Source organism: Anopheles cruzii, chromosome 2 (genome assembly GCF_943734635.1).
Source record: "Anopheles cruzii chromosome 2, idAnoCruzAS_RS32_06, whole genome shotgun sequence".
NCBI lineage: Eukaryota > Metazoa > Arthropoda > Insecta > Diptera > Culicidae > Anopheles > Anopheles cruzii.
The window spans coordinates 20,099,655-20,121,906 of record NC_069144.1 but is presented as its reverse complement, the minus strand read 5'-3'; the positions used below and the strand labels follow the sequence as shown (position 1 = coordinate 20,121,906).

At 48.8% G+C, this 22,252-nt stretch overlaps 2 protein-coding genes across 2 annotated transcripts in view; one reads left to right on the top strand and one right to left on the bottom strand.

The window, feature by feature from the left end:
• Nucleotides 1-216: 216 nt before the first annotated feature.
• Nucleotides 217-1,361, bottom strand: LOC128278623 (mitochondrial genome maintenance exonuclease 1-like). The gene is made up of 2 exons (XM_053017354.1): nt 577-1,361; nt 217-514 (listed from the first exon to the last, which is right to left on the bottom strand). Exons 1-2 carry the CDS (start codon nt 1,359-1,361, stop codon nt 217-219), a joined length of 1,083 nt encoding a protein of 360 aa, XP_052873314.1.
• Nucleotides 1,362-6,658: 5,297 nt separating this feature from the next.
• The window catches only part of LOC128278622 (uncharacterized), a 51,678-nt gene continuing 36,084 nt past the window's right edge, over nt 6,659-22,252 (top strand). The window contains exon 1 of the mRNA XM_053017353.1: nt 6,659-6,749. Within this exon, the coding sequence (XP_052873313.1) occupies nt 6,725-6,749 (25 nt within the window). The 5' untranslated portion in view covers nt 6,659-6,724. The remainder of the gene's footprint in view (nt 6,750-22,252) is intronic.

Genomic DNA, 22,252 nt, shown 5'->3' with positions numbered 1-22,252 from the left:
GGTTTGTACAGTGCTGCCAGCGAGCTAATTCTTTGTTTATGTTTACATCGGCAAATGTCAAATGGCAATTGAACCTTTGAAAAAGGCGCCTTTTTGAATGTGTCAATAAATGTTCGAACTTTAAACTTTTCGAATCACAGACGGAACAATTTAAGACGTAACGTAATTGCGCAAATTTAAGAGAACTTTATTAATAGTACGACTACTGAGACAACGTTAAATAGGATCAGGCAGAGTACCATCACGATACCGAACCCAGTAATCCTGCAAGCGATGTAGCCACATATTCCAATAGCGCCGCATGTTAACAGCATCCAGGAGATGAACATCCGCTGGACTTCCACCGGTATACGCTACAAATATTGCTCCGTTCTGCACCTCAGTATCTCGTAGCTCACCACTGGCCTGGAGGGCGCCCAAATATGCGCATAACTGGATCGGGGCGTCATACGTGGCCCCAACTGTGGCTTTCGGTTTATCCGAAGTTTTCCATTCGATAACATGGTATTGGTCCCTGAAATTAAACATACAAACATTAAAGGTCTACTCTCTGCAGAGAATAATGTTTCAACTTACTTGATCGAAGTTATGCAGTCCACCACACCGCTGTAATGCAGGTAGGGATGGTACAACTTCTTTTCAATTACTTTTGCCGGTCTTTCAACCACACTCAACGCTTTTTCTACACTTTTCCAAAGTAAGCTTGTCTTTTCGGTGACCGCTTCCGGTGGATCATTGCCGGCCAACCACAGCTCTAGGGCCGAATGCAGATTGCTGCCTCGCTCGAACGTTTCTTTCTGCAACTGCTGAAAACCTTCCTCGCCTAGCTCGACTATTTTCGATGCTTTCCATCGCAGCAACGCTTGGCGCGATGCTTCCGGCATGGTGGCTGCCAGCACACGGCCAACGGAGGGTGCTTTGTACCCCGCACTTTCGTATTGCTGGTGCAACAGCCACTTTTGCTCCAAAATGCCGGCCGGACTTGGTAGCAGAGGAAACTTAGTTATCCAACTTAGCTCTTGCTGCGTGAAAGGTGTTAACAGGTCAGGCTTAAGCTCCGGTTCCGGATTCTGGACCAGCGCTGGTACTGGCTTCGCTGGGACAGCATACTTTTCCGCTCCAATTCGACCGACACTCCGTGTTTGCCAGTAAATTTCGGAGGAGAGTTCGGTTTCGTTCTTTGGGGGCTCTTTGCTATCCTTTTGCGGCTCTGCCGGCTGCTTTCCCTTTACTTTTTTCACCGCACCAAACAGAGCTTTGTTCTCGTAATTCAGTCGCTTGATCAGTTTTGCTTTGGATACGCCTGCTTCTGCCCCTTTAGCCGCGGTACTTAGAGTACGAAACGATAAAAGTAGAAACATAATACAGCGGAAAAGATGGAAACACAAAACGATGATCTTCCGATTGATAAGAATGTATATAAACAAACCTTTTGCCGGATGACAGGATTGAAACGATTGACTCATCTGACACTTAGATGGCGCTGCCGTACGTGACCAGAAATCATGTTTTAAATAATACGAAAGAGATTTCGAATATTTCCATTTTGCATTTGTTACACAATTAAAACAGCATTTCATATGATTGTTAATTTCATTTTGCATCGTTATTATCTACCAATACTACTAGCTTTGAGCGTACAACTTAGAGTATCAAACCCAGCGACCTAAACACATTAAACGAACAAATGCCGGTTCTCTTGCGTGTTGCGTTCGCTCTCTGTTTTGGTTCTCTCCCGGTTCTGCGTAAGATCACGCTTGCGCTTGCGTTCGTTGCGTTTCACTGGAACAGTTTTTCTTGAACCGCCGAATCAGTCTGAAGTGCAAAACGCAGAGTTTTCACAGTCCGGTCTAACCTTTTCGAAAAGTCGTTGTTTGTCGCGGTAGTGGTAAAATTAACAACAGTTGAGATAGAATATACTTTTATTAGAGATGAAGTAGTTAATTTAAAAGAGACGAATGTCAGGCTATACAGCTCAAAGTTTCTATAATACATGAAAAAAAACGTCGTTGAATTGTGTTGTATTTCGTGTAGGTATAGTGCGTGCATCTTCACGTCGCAGTTTCATGTTTGATCAGACAGTCTGAAAAAACTTAGTGCTCGATCGTGGAGTAATTGTCTTTGTTTGCATTGCAATCTCTTAAAACGTAAAAATAAGAACATGGTGCAATTTCAACAAACACTGATCGCGCCGGCTAAACAAATGTTGTCCATATTGTTTCGCTGCCGCCTGTGCCCGTTCCATGTGTGCTGCGACGTGACACGAAAAGCGTTGAAAGCAAAAACGGCAACATTTTACGTGCCATTCGCGTTCCGGTTCCCCGGTTGTTGCAGCTATTCTTGTTCCGGTGGTCCGTGATTTACGGCCATTCCGGCGATTCAGACAACACGGTAGCAACAGCTGTGTGTTTCGGGGAAAATTATGCTATTAGTATGCCGATGAGTCGATCGCAGCGAAACCGTCGATCCGTCGATCGATCGCGTATTGTGAAGAAAGCTATTTAATATCCACATTGAAAACCAACGCTGCATTAGTTCGATACAATACGCTGTAATTTTCTATTGTTTTTTTTTCATGTTGAATTTCTCTCCTGTTCAGGTTTTTGCGCATAACGAAGGAATGTGAAGTTGTTGAAATACAAGTGTCGAAAAGGTCACTCCCGAAGAAGTGGAAATAAAGTGCAGAATGTGTACATATTTTCTTTACAACATACGCCAACGTTACCGAAAGTTTCCCGTGCCCGTTTAGGAACCGACCAAACGGAACGCTAAATTAGCGATTCCCGTGCCACAATAAGCCGACGTTTTGTGCGGATAAGTAGTGCGGTTTTGAGGTTGGGTGTGCGATTAAAACTGTTTCTAGCCGGTGTTTGCGCTCGTCGTCGCCGGAAGAAACTGGGAAAGCAAAAGGACCGGTGCGTGATTCTTATCTTTTAGCTTGGAGGTTAAAAAAATAACGAATACCGAAAACGCCACCAACCTGTGAACGGCGACCATCGAGATACTCTTCGTCAGCATGGCCAAAGGTAAGTGTTGTATCCTTCCGATCCTTTTCGAGGATCGGAAAGCATGATCATTGGTTCCATAAGTAACGAGAGTAGAAAAAAAGAAGGTCGTGCAAGATAACGTTGCTCTGTTGGCCACCGTGTGCTGGCAAGGCTCTGACGCACACCGGATGTTGTTTTTAATAGTTTTGAGGACTTTCCAAACAAGGACGTGCTAGAACGTTTGGTTCGCATTCTTCGCCTCCGCATTCTCGGTGGGCTAATAAATCAAAGAGAGAGAGAGTGCACATGTGGCCGAAGCGCCGAGAGTTGCAAGAGCTGCTGAACAACAGATCATCTGTCGGTGCAACGGAAACGGAAGGATCGTTTATGGTTCCGCCCGGAACGTGCTGTTGCTGGTCCGGGGTTTTGGTTACTGTTTCATCACAGCCCTCAACTATGTTGTTCACATTTGCAATCGTTTTAGTTTGTTTTGAGGCTCACTTTCTTCCGCTGCCGAACCGCTGTGCTTCTGGCCGTTGCCGTGGAATTCCGGACTTCCGATGACACACAAGCGCATTCTCTCGGAAATCACCGATTTGTGGCGGTGTAAACACTCTTTTTTTCGTGAAGGATCGCGAAGAGGTAAAAAAGGAAGTGCAGTCGAGAGAGTGACGACAACGCTACCTTAGCGTCGTAAAAAAGCGTAAAGATCGTAATGTTTGATACGTCGTAAGATGTTGGGTGGGTTTTTTTCTCTACCATTTCATTCGCCCTCCGTTTATCTTAGGCACAAGCCCTTCGAGAGTCCGTCTGGCGCCGGGTTCTAGTCCCAGTAGGGGGTTCGGGTCGTAAAAGTGCAGTACTCGGCGCGCACAAGGGAATTATCGAGTGGTTCGGGTTAGGCAGGGATGCTGCCGCGCGACCGTTGGGAATCGCTGGCGCTACGGGGCGAAAAAAGGGGACAGTGGCAACCCAACATCTGTGGTTCATTAATAAAAACCCAGACCCACCACAGAAGGGAAGGGTAAGAAGTAGTTCTCCATGTGAGTGTTTTATTCACCTCCAGAACGTGTGCCATTCTCTCTGTTTTTTTATTGTGCTGCGTACAATGAAGGCATATGGCACGGCCAAACATACCGAGCGCCGGCTTGTGGATTACTTCCCGCGGGAGTATCAGAATAGCCGATCGACGAGACGAGGAATCGAAGCGGAGGCCTTCGAGTGGCGCGCAACTGGACCACTTCATCGGCCACCTTCGGTTCGGGTTTGCGGATTACTTTAAGAGGCTGTGCAGAGAATCGAATGTGGGTTTTTGTTTTGGTTCGGTTTTCTCATGATCGGATTAGAGCCAAGAAGTATATGTGAAGGGTGCGTACCTTCGTACCTGGACCTTCTAAGGCATCAGCAGCAGGGAACGCGAACACGAATGTCACATTGCACAACAATGCCTCATCTTGCTACAATGAAGTCGCGAATCAGGACCCTCTTTTGTGACTTGTTTTCTCTGGTGTTGCTTTGTTTTCAGATTGAACGTGATTTTCAAGATAATCTAATCTTGATAAATCTTAAATCTTTGTTTCTGGAAGCTGAGATTTCTCAGCGAGCTTCGGATTTAGGGGGTTATATCCAGTTAACGATGTGAACGCTTAGAACGTTTCGTACAGAATCTAGTCACGCCGATGTAGTTCAACTGGTTGAATCTAATCATTCAATCGCACACGGCCAATTGCGAAGTAACTCCCCCGAAAATCTGGCCCCGCTTTTCAACGATCGAAAAATCGGCAGAGCTCTGGTCCCAGAAGCCAGTCGGCGGGCGGACTCGCCACTTGAGCCGCGCGTCGCCCAAAGACCGGAACGAAAGGCGGACTCGAGTGCAGCGTGCCTCCGTCTCTCCTGCTGGGCGGGTTGTCATAAATCGGAGCACTTAAAACTCGATTTAATTTGTCCGTCCAGTCCCGGTCCAGTGAGGAACATTTCGGAACGAGGGTTGGCAACACCGAGAAAAAACAACCGAAAAAACAGCGGCACGCAGACCTTTACGCATGCGGCAAGGCGCAGATCATAGCGCGTCGCGCGGCACCACACATGGAATGTATTGGATTACACCCGTCTACCCCGATGGAACCGTCTACACGGCGTTTTCATGGTTCCGTTGTGGTGCTGAGTTCGATGCTCGGCGATTTTTTTGAGGGTCCCTTTTTTTTGGTACACCCGTTCTTAGCCCGCTTGTCGCAAAAGTGTCTCCGTTTTGAGATTTTCGGTTGTTTTTTTTGTTTCGGCCGAGAAACGATACACGATCCCCAGAGACGAAGATATCGTTTGTTCGATATTGGCGGCCCTAACGATGGTGACGGGTGGTGAGCCCTCTGCGCGCGCACAAACCGGGTTCAATTGGTGGCAAACGAGGTGATTTTGACGGTGTGTAATGTGACACATCGGAATCGATTTTAAATGCCACGTCGTAAAGGCCATTTAACCAGCTTACATAATTGCTGCTCGGGATCACGCCGCAGCCGACGTACCGTGTGTGTTAACCTGATCCGGATCCCCGGGGTGGTTTTTGGTTGCCTGCCGAGCGAAGGGGTTGTGACTTGGTAGAAGATTTATGTTGCCACAAAAAAAAGAATGCAATTCTTTTTTTTTCCCAGGCAATGCATTGTGGTGAGGAACTTGGAATGAATTTTAAACTTGAGCCCCAAAGCCCAAGCGATTTACTGATCCACCCTCCAACGACTCAATTATGGTTTTCTCTTTCTCTCTCTCTCTGTCCCGCTTTCCAGAACTCACCACAACCAGGACATCAACTAATGGTGGTTAAACTGCGGCGCTCCACACCATCCAAGCCTTCGGAACGGAACCGCGAGCCTTCTATCGGCACACAGTACTCACCGCATAAGCATTCCTTGGCCGGCTTGGTCTCATCGCGGTGCATCGCGCATACTGCTGACACCGCGCGGGTGCTGGAAACTGGAGTCGCACGTCGTTCACGTTGGTGTTATATTTAGCCCAGATCAGCGCTTCGCCGTATTTCAACCATCTCTCGGGCTCTGTGCGCGCGCCTGTCAGCAGCGATCTCTCTTCGCGTGCCACGAATGTTTCGCGAAGTCGATCCAATTCGAGGACGACGTCAACGGACCACAACAGCCTCCCCGGTATACCAGGGTGGGCATTCCGTCCCCGGCGGCATCCGCGTTGTTGGTGGCAATAATTGTGAGTAGTCGGATGCGATCCTCCAGAAAAGTGCGCGCGTGACTCATTCTTACCATTTTGTGTGGCTCTCTGCATGGAGTGTGTGTGCAATTGACACCTTGGAGTGTACGCGGGGTGTTTGTTTGTTTTTGTTCTGGTTTTTTTGCATGCCGCCGCCCCACATTCACGGCCCTGCCGAGCATGAGTACTGCTTCCAGTAGTGGGCAAGTTAAGTGTGTGTTACGTTTGATCCTTCTCCTCCGTCACGATCGGTGCGAACTGTGAACTGCAAGCAAGCGACCAGTTAGTAGCTGTCTGCAGCAAGCCTATCGGTTACTCATCGTGCAGGTTACTGAAAAGGTAGTAATCACATCAGAAGGTACTTAGAGTGAAGAACACGTTGTCACGCGAACCAAAGTTCCTGGGAACGACAGTGAATTCTCGGGACAGAAAGATAAACAGAGAGAGAGAGAGAAGGGGGAGAGAAAGCGAAAGATAAGACACAGTTCCAGAAGGCAGACAAATCCTCAGAAAGCAACGGCATCACGATGGTTCTCTGTGACAGCGATCTAGGTGAGTAGTACAGTTCCCGGCGGGAGTGTCTATCCTTTTTCCTTTCATCGCTTTCTGGGTTCTCCCACTCGAGGTTTTATTCTCTCCCCTTGGTTTGTGTGTTTTGGTGTTTGCTTCTTCTTGATTGTGGATTTGTTGGGAGAAGGATTTGGCCGCCTAAAAAAACAGGGATAAAACGATGCAGCATGCAGCTTTTATGTTCGTCCGATCGTCACACCCGTCGTCATGATGCGGACGTCTGTGCCGTGTGTGACAAGATTCTGGTGCTCCAAAAAAGCGGCTCACGCGAAGGGTGACAGACATTAACCGCAACCGCCACCCGCCCGCCACCAAGAATGCATTTCCGGCATGCGTAATGCATCACATCCACTGGAGTTCTCCATTCTGGTCGTGTTGTGATGATCAAAGAAAAAACATTGTTTGTTGGATTCCGTTTTTTTCGGGAACGACGCTATCAATCGACGCAGCGAGTTGTTGTTCCCTACGCCGAATACTCCGAATTTTGTTCGGAGCTTCATTTTTCTCAAGTTTACAACGCCAACCAACCAACACTGTGTGTGATGAGCATGATTTTATGGCTCTGTCTGGGTCGTAAATCACGGCGGTAATAACCAATTCTGTCAGCATGGACCGATGAAACTGTCATAACTGATTTGTGTTCGGCGTCCGCGCGTCCGACGTGGTTTTAATGACCGGGAACCGTTGGAACTTGTCAACTCGAAAGAGGCCAACTTAAGTGTCGGGTGTGAAATTTTCGTTCAAATTTTCGACACGACTTGATGACATCCACGCAATATATTGCACGGCAAGTGGCGATCCTCGGCACGGATCGCACGAACCTGCCGCAATTGGGGGCCTAATCAAAGGAATCGTGACGTATTTTTGTACACGATTTATGAGATTTTATTTGGCAAAGTCCACAAACACATTTGGGTACGCTGGGGGGCCAATCTGCTGAAAGGAGACGCTGGCGGCGGTGTTGACAGTTCCAAATTCAATCAAATCAGTGGTGAGATTCTTTTGCTTCGCCATCAATTCAATCGAGGCTTGGTTTCAAATTGATTTGGCTCTCACCATCAACCACCCGAAGTCCGAAGATCAACGCGACGGGACGGGTCTCTGCTTGACCGATTGACACATCAAGGGCAGCGTAAATTGGTGGAAAAACATCACCAGTGGGGGGAGTGCACGCGATGACCTTTTGGGGTGGAAGAATTCCATCGACACAACACCGTCCGGACGACGTGGTGGTGTTCCGTTCGGGGCTCCACTTAACTACTTCACACCTCTTGGGCCACGAAGTTGCCGCCCGCTAGACCGAGCGGAGGTGAGGTGCCCATTAGGTGTGCTGGTCAGCCATTGTTTCGGTTTCCCACCGACCGGACCCGAGAGCCGGCAATGACCTAGTCTTGAGATGGTTAGTACCTGCATCTTGTTGGCGTGTGCTGGATGTCCAGAATTCCAGAAGAAATTCTTGTACCCCTGGTCACCTGGGGGTTTTGAATGTCTCTCGCAAGCTTCTCGATTATCTCGGGGAATGGTGACGAAATGTTTTCGGGCGGGTGGTGTCATAACAAAGCCCATTTTTCACACCACAAACAATGTTTTTACGACCAGCGGTTGTTGACTCTTTGTTTCTGATTCTGGTCTATCAAAGTATTAGACGCTGGCGCCTCTTCACAACCCAATCAGCAGAAGGTAAGATTGGCATGCGTCTGATTCCGTCCGAACGAAGAACAAGAACCACAAAACTGAAAGGATCATCAGATCATAAGATCATAAGGTTATATTACGAAATGTGTCATCTATTCTAGCGTCACGTCACGTTGTACTTTTTGCCATCCAAGATCGATCTGGTTTCTGCTGGATCGATCGTATAGGTTGGTTGTCCACGACTATTGAAACCCTGACACGCCTTTAACTGTTTTCGGGTCGAATGCGCCGGACGAGAAAAAAGTCGCGCGCCAACATTACTGAACGGGCCGGGTTCATCTCATTAGTCGCCGTAGGTCGGTGACGACCGCACCTCCATCAGGCCATTATGTGACAGCGAGAGTAAGACACATCGTGACGCGCACGCATTCATCGCATTATCAGCCGTTACACGTTACGTGAGTCGTACGGGTTGGTGTTGATCCGGACACTTCCTCTCCAGCCCACCACAGTGGCCCCACTACCTGGTCTGGTGGAACCATCGAGCGTCTAATTAAGAGCACGCGCGTTCCATCATTACGGTAATCAGCGTGTGTGTCGCAACACTTTCAAACACCATCGCCAAACGCCAGTCTGTCTAGCTTGACGCAGTCAGGTGTTGTAGGCTTTTTGCTGAAGCTGTCCGCGCTCCCTTCAGAACAACGGACTCAACTGGCAGACTGTGTTTGTTGACCGTTTATTGCAGTTTTGAAGGGCAATGCGCCATTATGTAACAATAGACGACGGATTGGTTTTGAGTTGAGGTTCAAGATGGTTGCTTCTTCACGAGGTTACAGATTATGGGCTCTTCACGATGGTGCGGTGCAGGGAAGACCTTCACGACTAAATGACTAACCCATGAGTCCCTCTGCCTGCTCGTGAGCCGCTCTTGAACTCCACGAAGAGACACACTACCACGCCGCCAACACTTTTTATGGTTCGAAAAGCCTCCGATCCGAGACCGCTACGGACGCTAGGGCTCCCGCGTCTTGACGTCGGGACGGCCTAGCCTAGAGGAAGCAGTGCACGCCATGTGACGGGCCATAATTGCTTTTGGTCCCATTTGAGCATCACTATTAGCAAGTATAATTTTTGGCCGGCTCTAGCAGCGTCTCTGGGGCCTGTGGCGTCAGGTGCGTCGCGCTCACCTTCATGGATGACGAAAATTGCCCTTGTCCGGGAGGGGTCCGGTCACACATCATCGCTTTTCAGACCTGAGACCTGGTAGTGCTTCTTGTATGGGGAATGCCACTTTCCTTTTCCAGAGAGCGCGCTCGCGGTTCAATATTTGGTTTCGGGTTTCGGGCGGCCCGCAATGGAATGCTGATGTATTCCGGACCCAGGACTTTTGGAGTAAGACCTCAGCCAGGTCGCGGGTCTACGGTACTCTCGCATTCCTTGCCCAGCAGGTGAGCAGCGGTTCTGATGAGAATTCTTTCGCTCCACGCTCCGAGTATCTATCCCCACGGAACTCCCCACGGAACTGGAAAACAAACATAAATCTACGAAGAACGATTCTACGACAAGACAACACGCAACCTTGTGGCCCTTCACTCGGTCGGCACACTAGAGCCAGCCAGCGCAGCGCGCAGGTGGATTAAGAAATTGACGACGATCGCCAACACAGGGTTTCCTTTTAATGAGATGTAGGACTGATGGTCTGCGCAATGCATCATAACCGAATGTGGCTGCGGTCGTAATGCACTGCGCCTACCTTCGTTTAGGTATGTTCCAGTTCTTGGAACCACACATTTTCTGTGTCGCCTCTTCAAACCGATGTTTTGGTAAGCCCAAAGGAGGATGAATTTTAATTTCAGCCCTGGCCATCAACGACCGAAGAACCGGTGAACCCCCGGATGATGATATTTACGATCGTTACAGTAAAATCGAAAGCTAGCCACTCTAGCGAACGGGTTTTTATTACTCTGCTAGGGTCGATTTGCTTTAATTTCAAAGCGCGTAGCGCTGCCGTCCGCTCCGGTGCAGTATCGGCCATTATCACCCATTTCGAGTTCGATTCATTATGTTTTAACCGAGCGTGTCCCCGGCGGGGGCCATCTACTGCTTTACGACAACACCGGTACCATAATAAGCTGGACTTTCATCACAGGCCAGAAAGGAGTAGTGTGTATGCACCGTGGAGCACCGAAAAACGCGGAAGATTTTCGCGCCCCCTAGCTGTGCCTGTGGATTACACCTTTGTTTCGTCGCTTGTTGGGACGCACAAATTCCGGCGGTGGTGGTCGATGGGGCTCTCTGCTCTGCGGTGTGGCGGTTTCGTCAAGCGTGACGAACCCCCGAGGTAGCATCCGTTCTAGTCTGTTGTACACGCGTATGTGTACACCTTCTCTGCCGGCTTCGGCTTTGGCTTTGCCGGTGTACGGTTCAGTTCCCACACGCTTGATTTAGCTGCTGCGTATAAAGGGGTAAGACTCTCGGGGGAGGGCGTCTGCAGTGACCACTCGGCACCCCTCGACGCGGAACCACGGCAACATCGATGGAGAAGAAGTAGAATGTTACGCTCTACGAATCCCGTAAAGCACCGGCGCGCTCGGCACCACTCAATTAGAAAGAATAAACCTACCAGGAGTGGAAATGTAGAAAGAAAATAAAAAGCGGGAAAAGCTCGTCACGTCGCGGTGCCAGAGACCGCGCCGAAGAACGGGCCGGCAGAAAAGTCATCGATCAAAACACCTAGGCTTAGCGGGGCCCACCCGGGATCCGTCTCCTTCCGTCAGTCGAGCTCATTCGTCGACTTCGAAAGGTTAGACCGTCGGTGGTGCAACCAATTGCCGCGACGAAGAAGGGTTCACAAGAATGGCGACAGACGTCTTGCTGTTGCCAATTTCAAATTCCTGCTGTTGCTGCGGCTGCTATCGCCGGCTGGCACTCGTCAAAGGATCTGTGTGTGGCGAAAGTGTATTATTAACACAGAACACCCCGAAGAAAGTTCTCCGACGGCGACGTGTGGCAGAAAGAAAGTACCATTTGACGGACCCACCGAAGTGGCGGGTTCCGGTTCGGAATTGAAGTTTGACTTTCGTCACGGTTGACTGCGTTTACCCTCGATGCTCTTCTCGATGCGCGGCGTGTAATCAGTTTTGCACATCATTTGGCTGCAAGCGTGTACCTTACGCTTTAGAAAGGGTAACGTTTCACAGTGCACAGTACGATTTGTCGATTCGATGTGTTGGCATTTGGTGTCACTGCTATTGGCAAGGGAAAGCGCCGCAATCCTTCCCGCTCAAAGAAAGGGTTAAGCAGCACAATGAGGCCGTCCGCTCCTATCGCTGCTTTTGTCGGCCTGTCGCCGGTTATTGTTTTCTTCAGCCCTCCGTTTCTAGTGACTTTTACAGTTACAAACCCGGGCGGCAGTAGAATGCACCCTCGGGGTACGCAAAATGAAAGCCTCGCTCTGGCGATCGCGACGACGGGACGCGTGATGATGTGTTCATGTTTAATGTTCTCAGCGCTCGCGGGGGTCCTTACCGTTTTTCGCGTCTTCCCATGGCAGCAGCCCAGGACCCAGGGTGCCGACAGAGAGGGGGGAGGTGTTGTTTCTGGCACAGTTACCTCAGTAGAAAGCACACGCAGATGGGCAGAGTAAGACCAGTAAAAAGGTAAAAATGGCTTGCTGAAGATGAGCGTGCAGCGTGCGTTTATGGCGTGACGAAGTGACGCTTGAAAGTATTTGGCCAATACACTACACTAAGTGACCATAATGTTTACAAAGACTTCCGAATGAAAGGACTAAGTTTTGATGTTTGGCCGAGTGATTGCTGAGACCAGTTTCGAAATACCGGTTAACCGTACCACGTGTTCTGGACTCTGGAGTACTTTGAGTACTGACCTATGCTGATGACGTAGACATTATAGGTCGAATGGTCAGGTATACATAGGGATTGAGCAAGCTGGGGACAATTTCGGTTTGCAGATAATTTGTTTCGAGCTTCACCTATCTAGCGTCAAAGATACTTTGTCCAAAACTGACGAAACCCTCTCAGATTGATGTTCGGCTTCGTATGTTTGGAGGGACAATTAAGGAGTCGTTCCAATAGCGAGCCCGTAAAGTCTTAGGCCGTTAAGAATGGCCGTTTTAACGAGTTGACGAAAGTAGGCGCTCTCAGCCGTGAACGCTGGAAGAAGTCACTGTTGCAGATCCGGACCGCGGTCGACGGTTGTAGTTGCCGTATAAGTAACTAACTTGTATGATTGATGTTCAATAATCCTACGCTCTTAGACTTCTTTACTTATCATAAATATTGTCCGAATACTTTCAAGCGCCCGTGTACTACCGACCGGGGATTGCCCAGAAAACGCTTGGAGCATGTGCTTTCTCGTGTGCAGTTGCACGGACAGAAACAGAGCTTAAACACGAATCCACGAAGCTAAAGAACTCATCATACTACGGAACGGTGGCTCGGCTTCGGCCCTGAGGACTGATTACAGACCGCTGGTGCCGGTGCACCGAGGGAAAACCACCCATCTTGCGGGCGGCGATAATTTCGATACGTATGGGGCTCGGCGCGTGTGCTGCAGCCCGATGGTTGACCAGCTCGAGAGAAAGAGAGAGAGAGTGCGCATCCTTCCATAATGTGGCGTGTCCCGGTAGCGCGCCGACGGCGACGACGGAATCTATCTTTTTACCATCTGCCGTGACCGGCCGATCCGCGCCCACCGCCGGCCGATGCTTGGTGTTGGCCAAAAATTTCTCTTCTTTCTCGTTCTTTTTGGTTGTCCGTGGTGCTTGTTGTTGTTTTAGAGTGGTTCGACCCGAAAGTAGCAAGTGGACCGCGCGGCGCCGATGGACGTGCTCCACACGTACGTTTTGTTTTTGTTTTTAATTATTTTGACAGCAGCAGAACAACAACAACACTGCAGCGCGAGGCCTACTTTTGCCCGGCTCGAAATGGAGACACGGCGACCGCTCGCAGACTCGGTAGACATTGACAGTGACCGCATTTTCGGCGCCAGGTGACTCACAAGGACAGGGCGCCATTCGCGTTGTCGTCGTCGTCGTCAGTCACACTATTGTTTGGGCCGCGCTGTCATAACGCGTCGGAAGGGAACCGCGTGCTCCGCCAGAGTGGCGCTCGGTGGACCAAAATAGCGCACACTGGAGAAGGGGGGCATATAGTTGCGGTAGGGATCCGCGAGCTGGTTCTGCTCCGCCGACCGCATCTGCCGAAGAGCGGCCATAATTTGCCCACAATCAAACAAAGCCCCAAAGGGATGGTCCGCCCGGTGGATGGAACACCAGAAATAGACACACACACATATGCGTGGGGCGCGAATTAAGAACTGTACGCGAACCACGGGACGGGAACGGGAGGAGTGTGTGTGCGGCGTCCAGTGAGGCGAAGGCGGAAACGCACGGACTGTGACAACCCGCGTCCCGTTCCCGTTCCGTCGATTGTTTCCGCGGTGGCACCCGGAGGACTGGCAGAGAAGCTGAGTCATCATTCCGCGCCACCTTTTCGGTGAGGACTCGATCGGTGGGCGCCACCGAAAATGTACGCCGTGCGCTACCGTGGAATGCGCGCTATCCCCGATTTTCGCCCTTTTTCCGTTCCGGTTATTTGGCTTCATAACTTTCATCCGGGACAGGGTTATGATGGTGAGGGCCGGGCATGTTGTTTTTTGAGCTTTTATTACCACCGTTAAGCCGTTCGCTTGCTGCTGCATCTCAAGCATAACGAATTACGATGCCTATCGAGAGTGTTCCCCGTCGATCCCTCGAGCCTTTTGTTGGGAGTTTCGCTGCCAAAGGATTGAACCCCAACCATTGGCTACAATCATCGAACGGTCACAGAGCGATGTCCAGTCATTCCCAGTCCCAGTTTTAATTTACTTCCGCTGCATCGTTTTATCGTCCGTTAATTCGATCGATGCGTAACGCACCGTAACGTACCATAACGTGTGCGATAGCGAAAGCGTTTATCGTCTATTAGGAAGGAGCTTCTCTTCGCTGCTGCACCATAGGCGCACAAATGTGTCCGTCGTTCACTTCTGGTCCGTTGTACAATGGCTGAAGGTAGCGAAAAAAAACAATCGGAAAACGAGCATAAAACCCACTTAAAGTGTAACGCTTACATTTTCCGCGCTCATTACGAAGGCGCACAGTAGGCGGTGCTTCGTTCCGGCCTGCGCCTGCTTTGTTGCTCAAACTCTGAACCTTTGTACGTTATCTTAGACTAACAATCACCGTGTCACCCGTGAAAAGAATTCTAATTATAATATACACCGTTCGGCTCCCGCTGGTAGGAAAGTTCTTTATTTTCTACAAAATAACGATACCCTCTGGAGCGGTCGCGACTCCGACAGTTCCGTATGTTTTCCCCGGACGGAAGTCGGCTTTTGATCGAATGGTTTTTCACATTTTCCATCCACACCGCGCGGCGCTGCGCAATAACAACGACCACCGGGGAGACCAGGGCGGTTAATTGATATTAATTTTATGCAGCATCAGTTCGCGCTTTTGTTCCCCTGCTCTGGCGCTTATGCTGCGCGCGCTGCCGGGTTCGATGCTGTGCGTGCACCCTTTTTTCCCACCCCGTTCCCGGTTGCCATTCCGGAGCGCCCGCGAATCCCGCGGCGAAATTAGCCGCCATGTCGCTGCACGGGACATGTTTGTCTCCCGGTTTTGTTTGCATAACACAAGCGAAAGGGTTTGTTTTCTATGCGGTGCGCGCACTCTCTCTCTCTGGCAGCGGTACTCTCGACAGCATAATGCACGGGTGCATGTTTTTATTCGGGAGGGTCCCAGCCCAAAAGTCATTCCGTCGCCGGCGGGGTCGTCGTCGTCAACATGGGAAAATTGCTATTTTATGTAGCGACGACGATTCATGTGGCGCGCGCGCTCTGCTCTGCGTGTCAACACCTAGCATTAAAGGCTCTGCTCGGTTGTGCCGCCGCTGTGTGACCGTTGCAGTTAACATTTTGCTCTACTTTGGTTTACCTATTTCACCTCTTTTTTTTTTGGTGCTCGTTAATTGTGATGATTTATCGGCGGAAGAAGGAACGATACCGGAAGTCATTGTGTGTGTTGTTGTTGTTGTTTTTTTGACGAATGAACAGCGCGAGAAGCGTGTACCACCTTTATGTTCCAGAGTTTTATTTGCTTTTGATATGCTGCGAGGGAATGTTTGATGGTTATTTTTAATTTTATTTTAATGCACAATAACCCTTAGCATACATAATAACGCTGCATGACATTATTTGCGCTATTCTTCTGATGGATGCAATCAGTGCCGTTATTCAGCTCATAGTTTTATTTGCTGTTGATCAATGGAATAGATAGCTGCTAATTTTAATTCATATTTATTTTAAATTTAAGAAAAAATTGAAGGATAAAAGTCAGTTGAATAGTTTTTTAATTGACGTTCGATGTTTCAACAAATGCTTAACGAAAATCTTTAATCGAGCACTTTTTTTTCAATTCTCTATTTTCATTACGTATTACAGAACATTAGTTTGTTTTAGTTTATCAACTATGTATTTGCTGAAGACTTTTAATGCTTTTAGAGGTGTTTTCAGCTTTAAACAAAGGTGTTATAAGTTTGATATGTTAGAGATTGATTTTGCTTTATGTTAAGGTATTGTGCTTTAACTACTAAACATTTGCGAAAAGAGGCTATATTATAAGGAAGTGATGTAAGATTTAAAAAAAACCATGGCTTAATATTATCGAGCTCATGCGCAGCTTCGCGCATTCATTTATGCGTTTAGATGAGATGCGCAAGATAAGGAGAAAACGCGGAAGACGCTCGCCCACTGCGGGCCATTTTTGCATTTATTGGCACCCTCCGTCGCGAGAGGCAGAGTGAGAGAGATAGAGCATGGAGCGCATCGTGTCTCCAGCAGGGCAATAACCTCCTGTGGCTACCCAACAACAATCAGACAATTGAATATCTTCATCAGACAAGTGGACGACCAGAGACCGCACAGACCATTTGCACACAGAGAAGACCCCCTATGTCCTCCGAGCGAGCCACCGATTACCCTAACGTGTGGGACCTAACGAGAGTGCCAACCTCCGTGATTGTTATCATGCTGTGGGTGGTGGCCATGTTGTGGCCCCCCAAGCCAGGTCCGCCGCATAAGGAGCATAACAGGCCGCGAGAATGTCTGAAGAATTTTTCCATTTGTTTTGTTTCTTTTTTGTTGTTGTTTGCTCTCGGTTGGCATCTGGGAAAATGGATGCAACTGTAAGTAATTATGCTTCTCAGCGCGCCGCCAGCCACCCCTTTATGCTGCGCTGTGCCGCGTTCAGATGGCAGATGGAAAGCGGTTGATTAGAACGCAGAATTGTGGTGCGTGTGGGGCGCATTAGATATCTACGCACAGATTGCACAGATGCGTGTGGTGTTGTAAGGAAAAAACGCATTAACTCACGTACGCACGCGTGTGTGTGTGTGTGTGCGTGTGGAAAACAAAATGCATTCCAGTGCATCTTGCGGTTTCGTTCATTTTCTTTGCGCCCGGGCCCCCGTAATGATGATGGTGTCTAATTGGCCCGGTGTGTCCTGTTCGGGCGGTTTATGCACCGGTGTATGCATGCTCGTTAAGTCGTTTACTCGGTCTAGCTCGTTACACCGATATGGTGTGTGCCAATCATCACGGACACGCCAAATGTCACCCGTCTATTTGAGGGTGATAATTCACTTATGCTGCACCTTGAAGTGCTTCTTAGGTGACGGTTTGTTGCCTTTTTCCTGCGGCAGTTTCGTTACATTCCACTGCAATTGCACTAGTTTTGATTCTAATTGCGGAATTGTTTTTGTGTTGTTCATTCAACTCTTATACATCGCTTCTTAGATTTTGTTAAGTTTAAAAAGTTTCTGTTTCTTGTTTGTTTTCTAAACATTGTCTTCTTGTTTTTCTTATTTTGTCTTTTGTTTATTTTTGCTGAATGATTTGTTTGTCCTTGCTTGTTAAACTTAATTCATTTATATTGTTTCTTTTATTTCTTGCAATGTATATGCTTATCTGTTGGTGGTGTGCCATTCTGATTGTTGTTGTTTCCTTTTGCAACTTTTTCCAGGTTTTTCGGTTTGTTTGTTTCCCTTCGTCAAACATGTAATCACTTTACTAAAACTTTGATTTGTTTCTCCAAAAACTTTGAGCTAATGTGAACTGGTAACTGGCAATTTTCGTACCACCCCAATTCTACGCCTTTTTCTCACATTTTTCCCAAGCTGCTCGTAGCGTGGGCTACTCGCTTTGGTGTTAATTACATTCGGTTTCGGAATTCATAGCTTGCCCCCGGTGAACAGTCAGCCACTGCGGCCGGCCGGCCTGCAGCACCAAATGGACCCTTTTTGGGCTTCTGTTTTTTGTCGCGCTCTCGGTTTCGAACCAACCAACTGTGGACCACTGCTGAAACAAAGCAGAGAAGTGATCGTAAACAGAGTGCCCTGATCTACATCCCATTCCGCCTTGATGCTGTGAGAAAATGTGGGCCACCTTCAATCGGCTAAGATCAATTCGTGCCCTTCTGTTCGTTTTTTTCCGGCGGCCAGCGGGCCCCGGAGAGTGTCCACAAGGAGGACCGGCGAACCTCACCATGCTTCAGCGCGCGCTCCTCCTCGCTCCCCAAAACTCTTTCCAAATATTTACTTCATCCGCCGTTCTAGGCGCGCCCCGTCTGAGGCTGTTGTTCCGCTGGTGCCTCCACTTCAAGCTTGATCGCTTTTCCGATGGAAAAAGAAATGGGGAGCACTTTGGGTTGGGGGTGAAAACAATGGCCACCACTCAGATCGGTTTCGCCCCAGCGGGTCCCGCGTGATCCGATGGCGCGAAGGAGGAAAAATCTCCGATAATGAAAGCAGCGGCGGCAAACAGAATTTTTCCCGAAATTAATTGCTTCATGATGCGGCTGCCTCGCGGTCGCTACCCGCCATTAAAGGCGTGTGCGCTAATATGCTGCACTCGTGGCTGTGGTTCATCGAACGTGAAATTGACCAGCGAAAGAGGCCTACGATGCTCGAAACGGGCGGGGCAGGTCAAGCGCCCCTCTCGAGGGTTAATATTTACACCACATCATGGGGGGAGAACTCTGATCAAATTACCTTCCGATCGCGGGGGGTATGTCGGAGGGGCCCGTGTAGTGTTCTAGCGTCGTTCGAGAAGGCTTTCGACGCATATTGATTGGAAAATTATCGGGAAACAACGGAATCGCATTTCTCTGTGGAAGTCTTGGCGCGGTGCACATTTGGGCTGCTTCTTGGCCAGTGCAGTAGTGCACCGATGAGCAGCCGATGAGAAATGTTTAGAAGTTTGCTTACAGTTGTATCATCTTTTAAAGATCACTCTACTTTTGTCTTTAAAGATTTTAAACGTCAGTTAGGTGTTCTAAAATGTTTATTGTTGTTTATTGTTCTAAAACGAGAATTGGGACATCCAAAATGGATAGCTTTTTGTAAAGAGAGTTGTAAAATAAGGGTATTGTGTAATTTACAAGACTTTGACTTTGCTCGATTTGGTCAGTCCGCCATTTGAAACATGTGTGCAATGGGGTGAGCTTCGAGTTACTGAGAAGACTCCACTGAATATGCAACACAAATGTACCTCAAACTTACACCCGGAAATACCCTGTTCACGGACGATAATTGGGTATTACATCCGCAGATCACCGTACCTAAAGCGTCGAATTTTACGCATCTCGTTCGTCCCAACCGCGCAGCGTCGACGACGACAAGCATTGAGGAGGATGGTTTGCGGCAAACAGGTCTCGCTTTGCATAGATGCGCGTGTCATGGCCAAATAAGGTGCAGCGCGCGATGATGATGATGACGGCCACGTAGAGGGCGATCGTATCGGAACAATAGCGTCACATAACCTCCTCCCCCCGGAGGCGCAATCACCAAACGGTGGGGAGTACTTAGCCCCAAACAAAACCACGCCAAAGCTTCGCCCCTCAGACGTGACGCGACCTCCTTAGCCAACTAGATGGATCGAGGTGACGGGTTCGCTCGTGACATTCCTACGCTGATCGCCCTCGTCGTCGCCAGTGTCTACTCCGACATGGTTTTGAAGGAAGGATCTTTTGGGAACGTGTTCACATGAGGTTTCACACACACCCTTGTGGCTGAACCCCACCCGAGACCATTTTGTCGTTTGCGGTTTGATCTTGATCTCCTGGATCAACAACGCGCTCGACGATGATGTGAGTCAACCTGTGGATCGTTGTCGGGCGCACACTATTTGAGGTTAGGAATCCGCGCGCGGCCCTACGGAAGGTCGCCGTCTACTCGTAAGTGGCGGTGGCACTAGTTACGGTCTGTAGAGTAGTAGAACGTGGGTGACTTGCTGCGTACTCACCTCCAGCTCTATCGGCCGATCAGACGACTGATTGCTGTAAAGGTCTCTTCAAGTCGCAGCCAGTGGTGGAACAGCAACCCTTCCCATCTGTCAGTGCTTGACTGTGTGTGTTCTGTCTATTGTGTCCGAGGGGCTTTTGTGTTGTGTTGTTTTCTTTGAAATTCTGCGCTGCGTTTCCGGAATCGTTTTTCACAGCTCGGTACACACCAGGTCGTCCGCTACAAAGAGGATGGTGCGGAAATGATTTATACTTCCACGAGAGAGAGAGGCACCTCCTTCCTGTCCACCAAATGAGAGTTGCCTGAAAGCTAGTGCTATCTGTCAGACGAGTGACAGGCATCGCGCGCGGATTGGCGTGACTGACTGAGATTTAATTTCGCGCGCGCGCTGTTTGATTACGCCGTTGTTTGTCGGCTGGAGAAGGTGGACCTCTGGGACCCAAGTGGGACTATTGTCATTTGTGAAGACGTGCTTCGCTGCCTCGCCGCTGCGCTAATCGGTGCCGCGTTGTCTGCGATGCGATATAGTACACACGGTTCGGACGACAGAGGAATGGTGCTCTTCAGAAAGAAGTCTCAATCGAACCATTGAAGTAGCGTGATAAATGCGGCGATCGGCACACGACGCTGACGCTGACATAACCTTCACGTTCAGCCGGAAATCCAAATGCAATTCGCTTAGCAACGCCTCCCAAGACGCACCGAAATTGGCCAAGGCTCATTGGGCGTGCTTGCGGACGGTCACCAAGGTGGTTTGGGCGGGCGAGCGGGCGATCGCTCATCTGTGGCCGTACCATTTTGCGCTCCGTTGGACATCGCTTCCTCCAACCGTTCCGTTGGTGACCCGTACCCCGCCGGCACACCGGTGGTCGTGTGCCTGAGGCACAGGTCTACTCGGCGATACGGCTACATAACCTTACGGGTTGCCATCCTTACTGATTTACTTTTGTTTTTGTTTGCCGCTGCCGGAATGTTAAGTGTACTGTCCGTTTCGGTACGGTGCGGATAACGTTCTGCGCAGCAGGTTGAAAGGAAATTGTAGAATCGTTTCAAGCCAGTTAACCGGTTAATATGCGACGGGCGAATAAGCAGACTTTGTTATTCCATTGTTTGTTTTAAGCCTCTTATTGGAGGTATTAATATTTATGGCTTTCAAATAAATATTATAGTAGTTATATAAGTTTCTTCGTTGCTGGATCCATTAGTTTAATGCACTAATTTTTCAAAAAATCGTTCAATTATAGCGAATTTGTGATTCAAGTGGGAAATGTGCTTTCATCAGCGCGTCTCTTCTGGTTACAGTGTCTAGTTCTAATTTTGCTTCCTAAAATTGAGCTGTTGGAAAAATCCATGGGATTGGCATCTCGGGGATTGAAGAGGCAGCGGGGGGGGGGAGGGATTACGCCCTATTATTAACATGTTCTAGTAAAAAAAATTGTTTGCAACCCTTTTTTAAAGAATTTGACCATGTCAACTTTTGTGCCCGTAAATGACGTTTCGCAAGGATCATTGCTTTCGTGCTACCTGCTCAAATGCTACCGTGCTACCGTGCTCAAATGCTTGTCGAAGCTTGTTTCTAAAAAATCGCAGTGCTTTCAGTGGTTTAGAAAATTAAAAATGGCGATTTTGACTTAACAAGCAAAGAGCGTCGGAGGACTCTAAAAAAGGTTGAGGACGCTGAACTACAAGAACTTTTGGACGAAAATGACACGTAAACGCATCAACAATTCGCGGATCTGCTAAATGTGTCCAAAATAGGCCATATCCCTACGTTTGAAGGCCCTGGAACGAAATACAGCAGGAAAACCGAAAACCCAAATGTGAAATTCTGCTCGCCAGGTACTAAAGGAAGTCATTTCTCCATCGGATTGTGACTGGCGATGAAATATGGATTACACTGGTTCAAGACACAATTAAAGCACTTGGCTGGAAGCTGGTACCTCACCCACTCACCAAACCCCTGGCCTGTTTTTACTTAGCACGGTATAAGGTACAAACGCCTATCTCAACAAGCCTGTAGGCGCCCTTGGCGTTACTTTCTGATCGATCGTCGTGACTGAACCCTATTTTGCATAGTAACGTTTATTTTGTGTTGCTTTCATTATCACATGTCAATAACATGCCCTTAAACAATAATTAAAATCGATTTTAACTAAATGAGAACGTCAAAGTACGTTTCAATAAGTGTTCAAAGTTAACATGCGTGTGTCACATTCACATGCAATCTCCCCAATCGGAACTGTAGGTGGCCTGAATCGGCCTGAATCGGCTGGCCGGCGTGTCGGTTTGATTTGCGGCTCGAGCATAAACTAGACACAATATTTCCGACTTCGACGTTCGACGTTGTTCCACGTCCGCCTCTGTCACTATCTATGAGCGTATGAGCTGTATGTTAGCTTTTTTTATGGGACTGTCTGTCTGTGGCGTTTAGAAGCAATCGCCGAGCCGAGATCGAACCAGCACGATACCAGTATTTTCACCCGCGTTCGA

Bases quoted from the DNA above. Each gene is read 5' to 3' on its own strand.
- LOC128278623 (XM_053017354.1), bottom strand. From the start codon at position 1,361: ATGTTTCTACTTTTATCGTTTCGTACTCTAAGTACCGCGGCTAAAGGG. The intron at 515-576 runs GTAAGTTGAAAC...GTTTAATTTCAG, and splicing joins GACTGCATAACTTCGATCAA to GGACCAATACCATGTTATCG.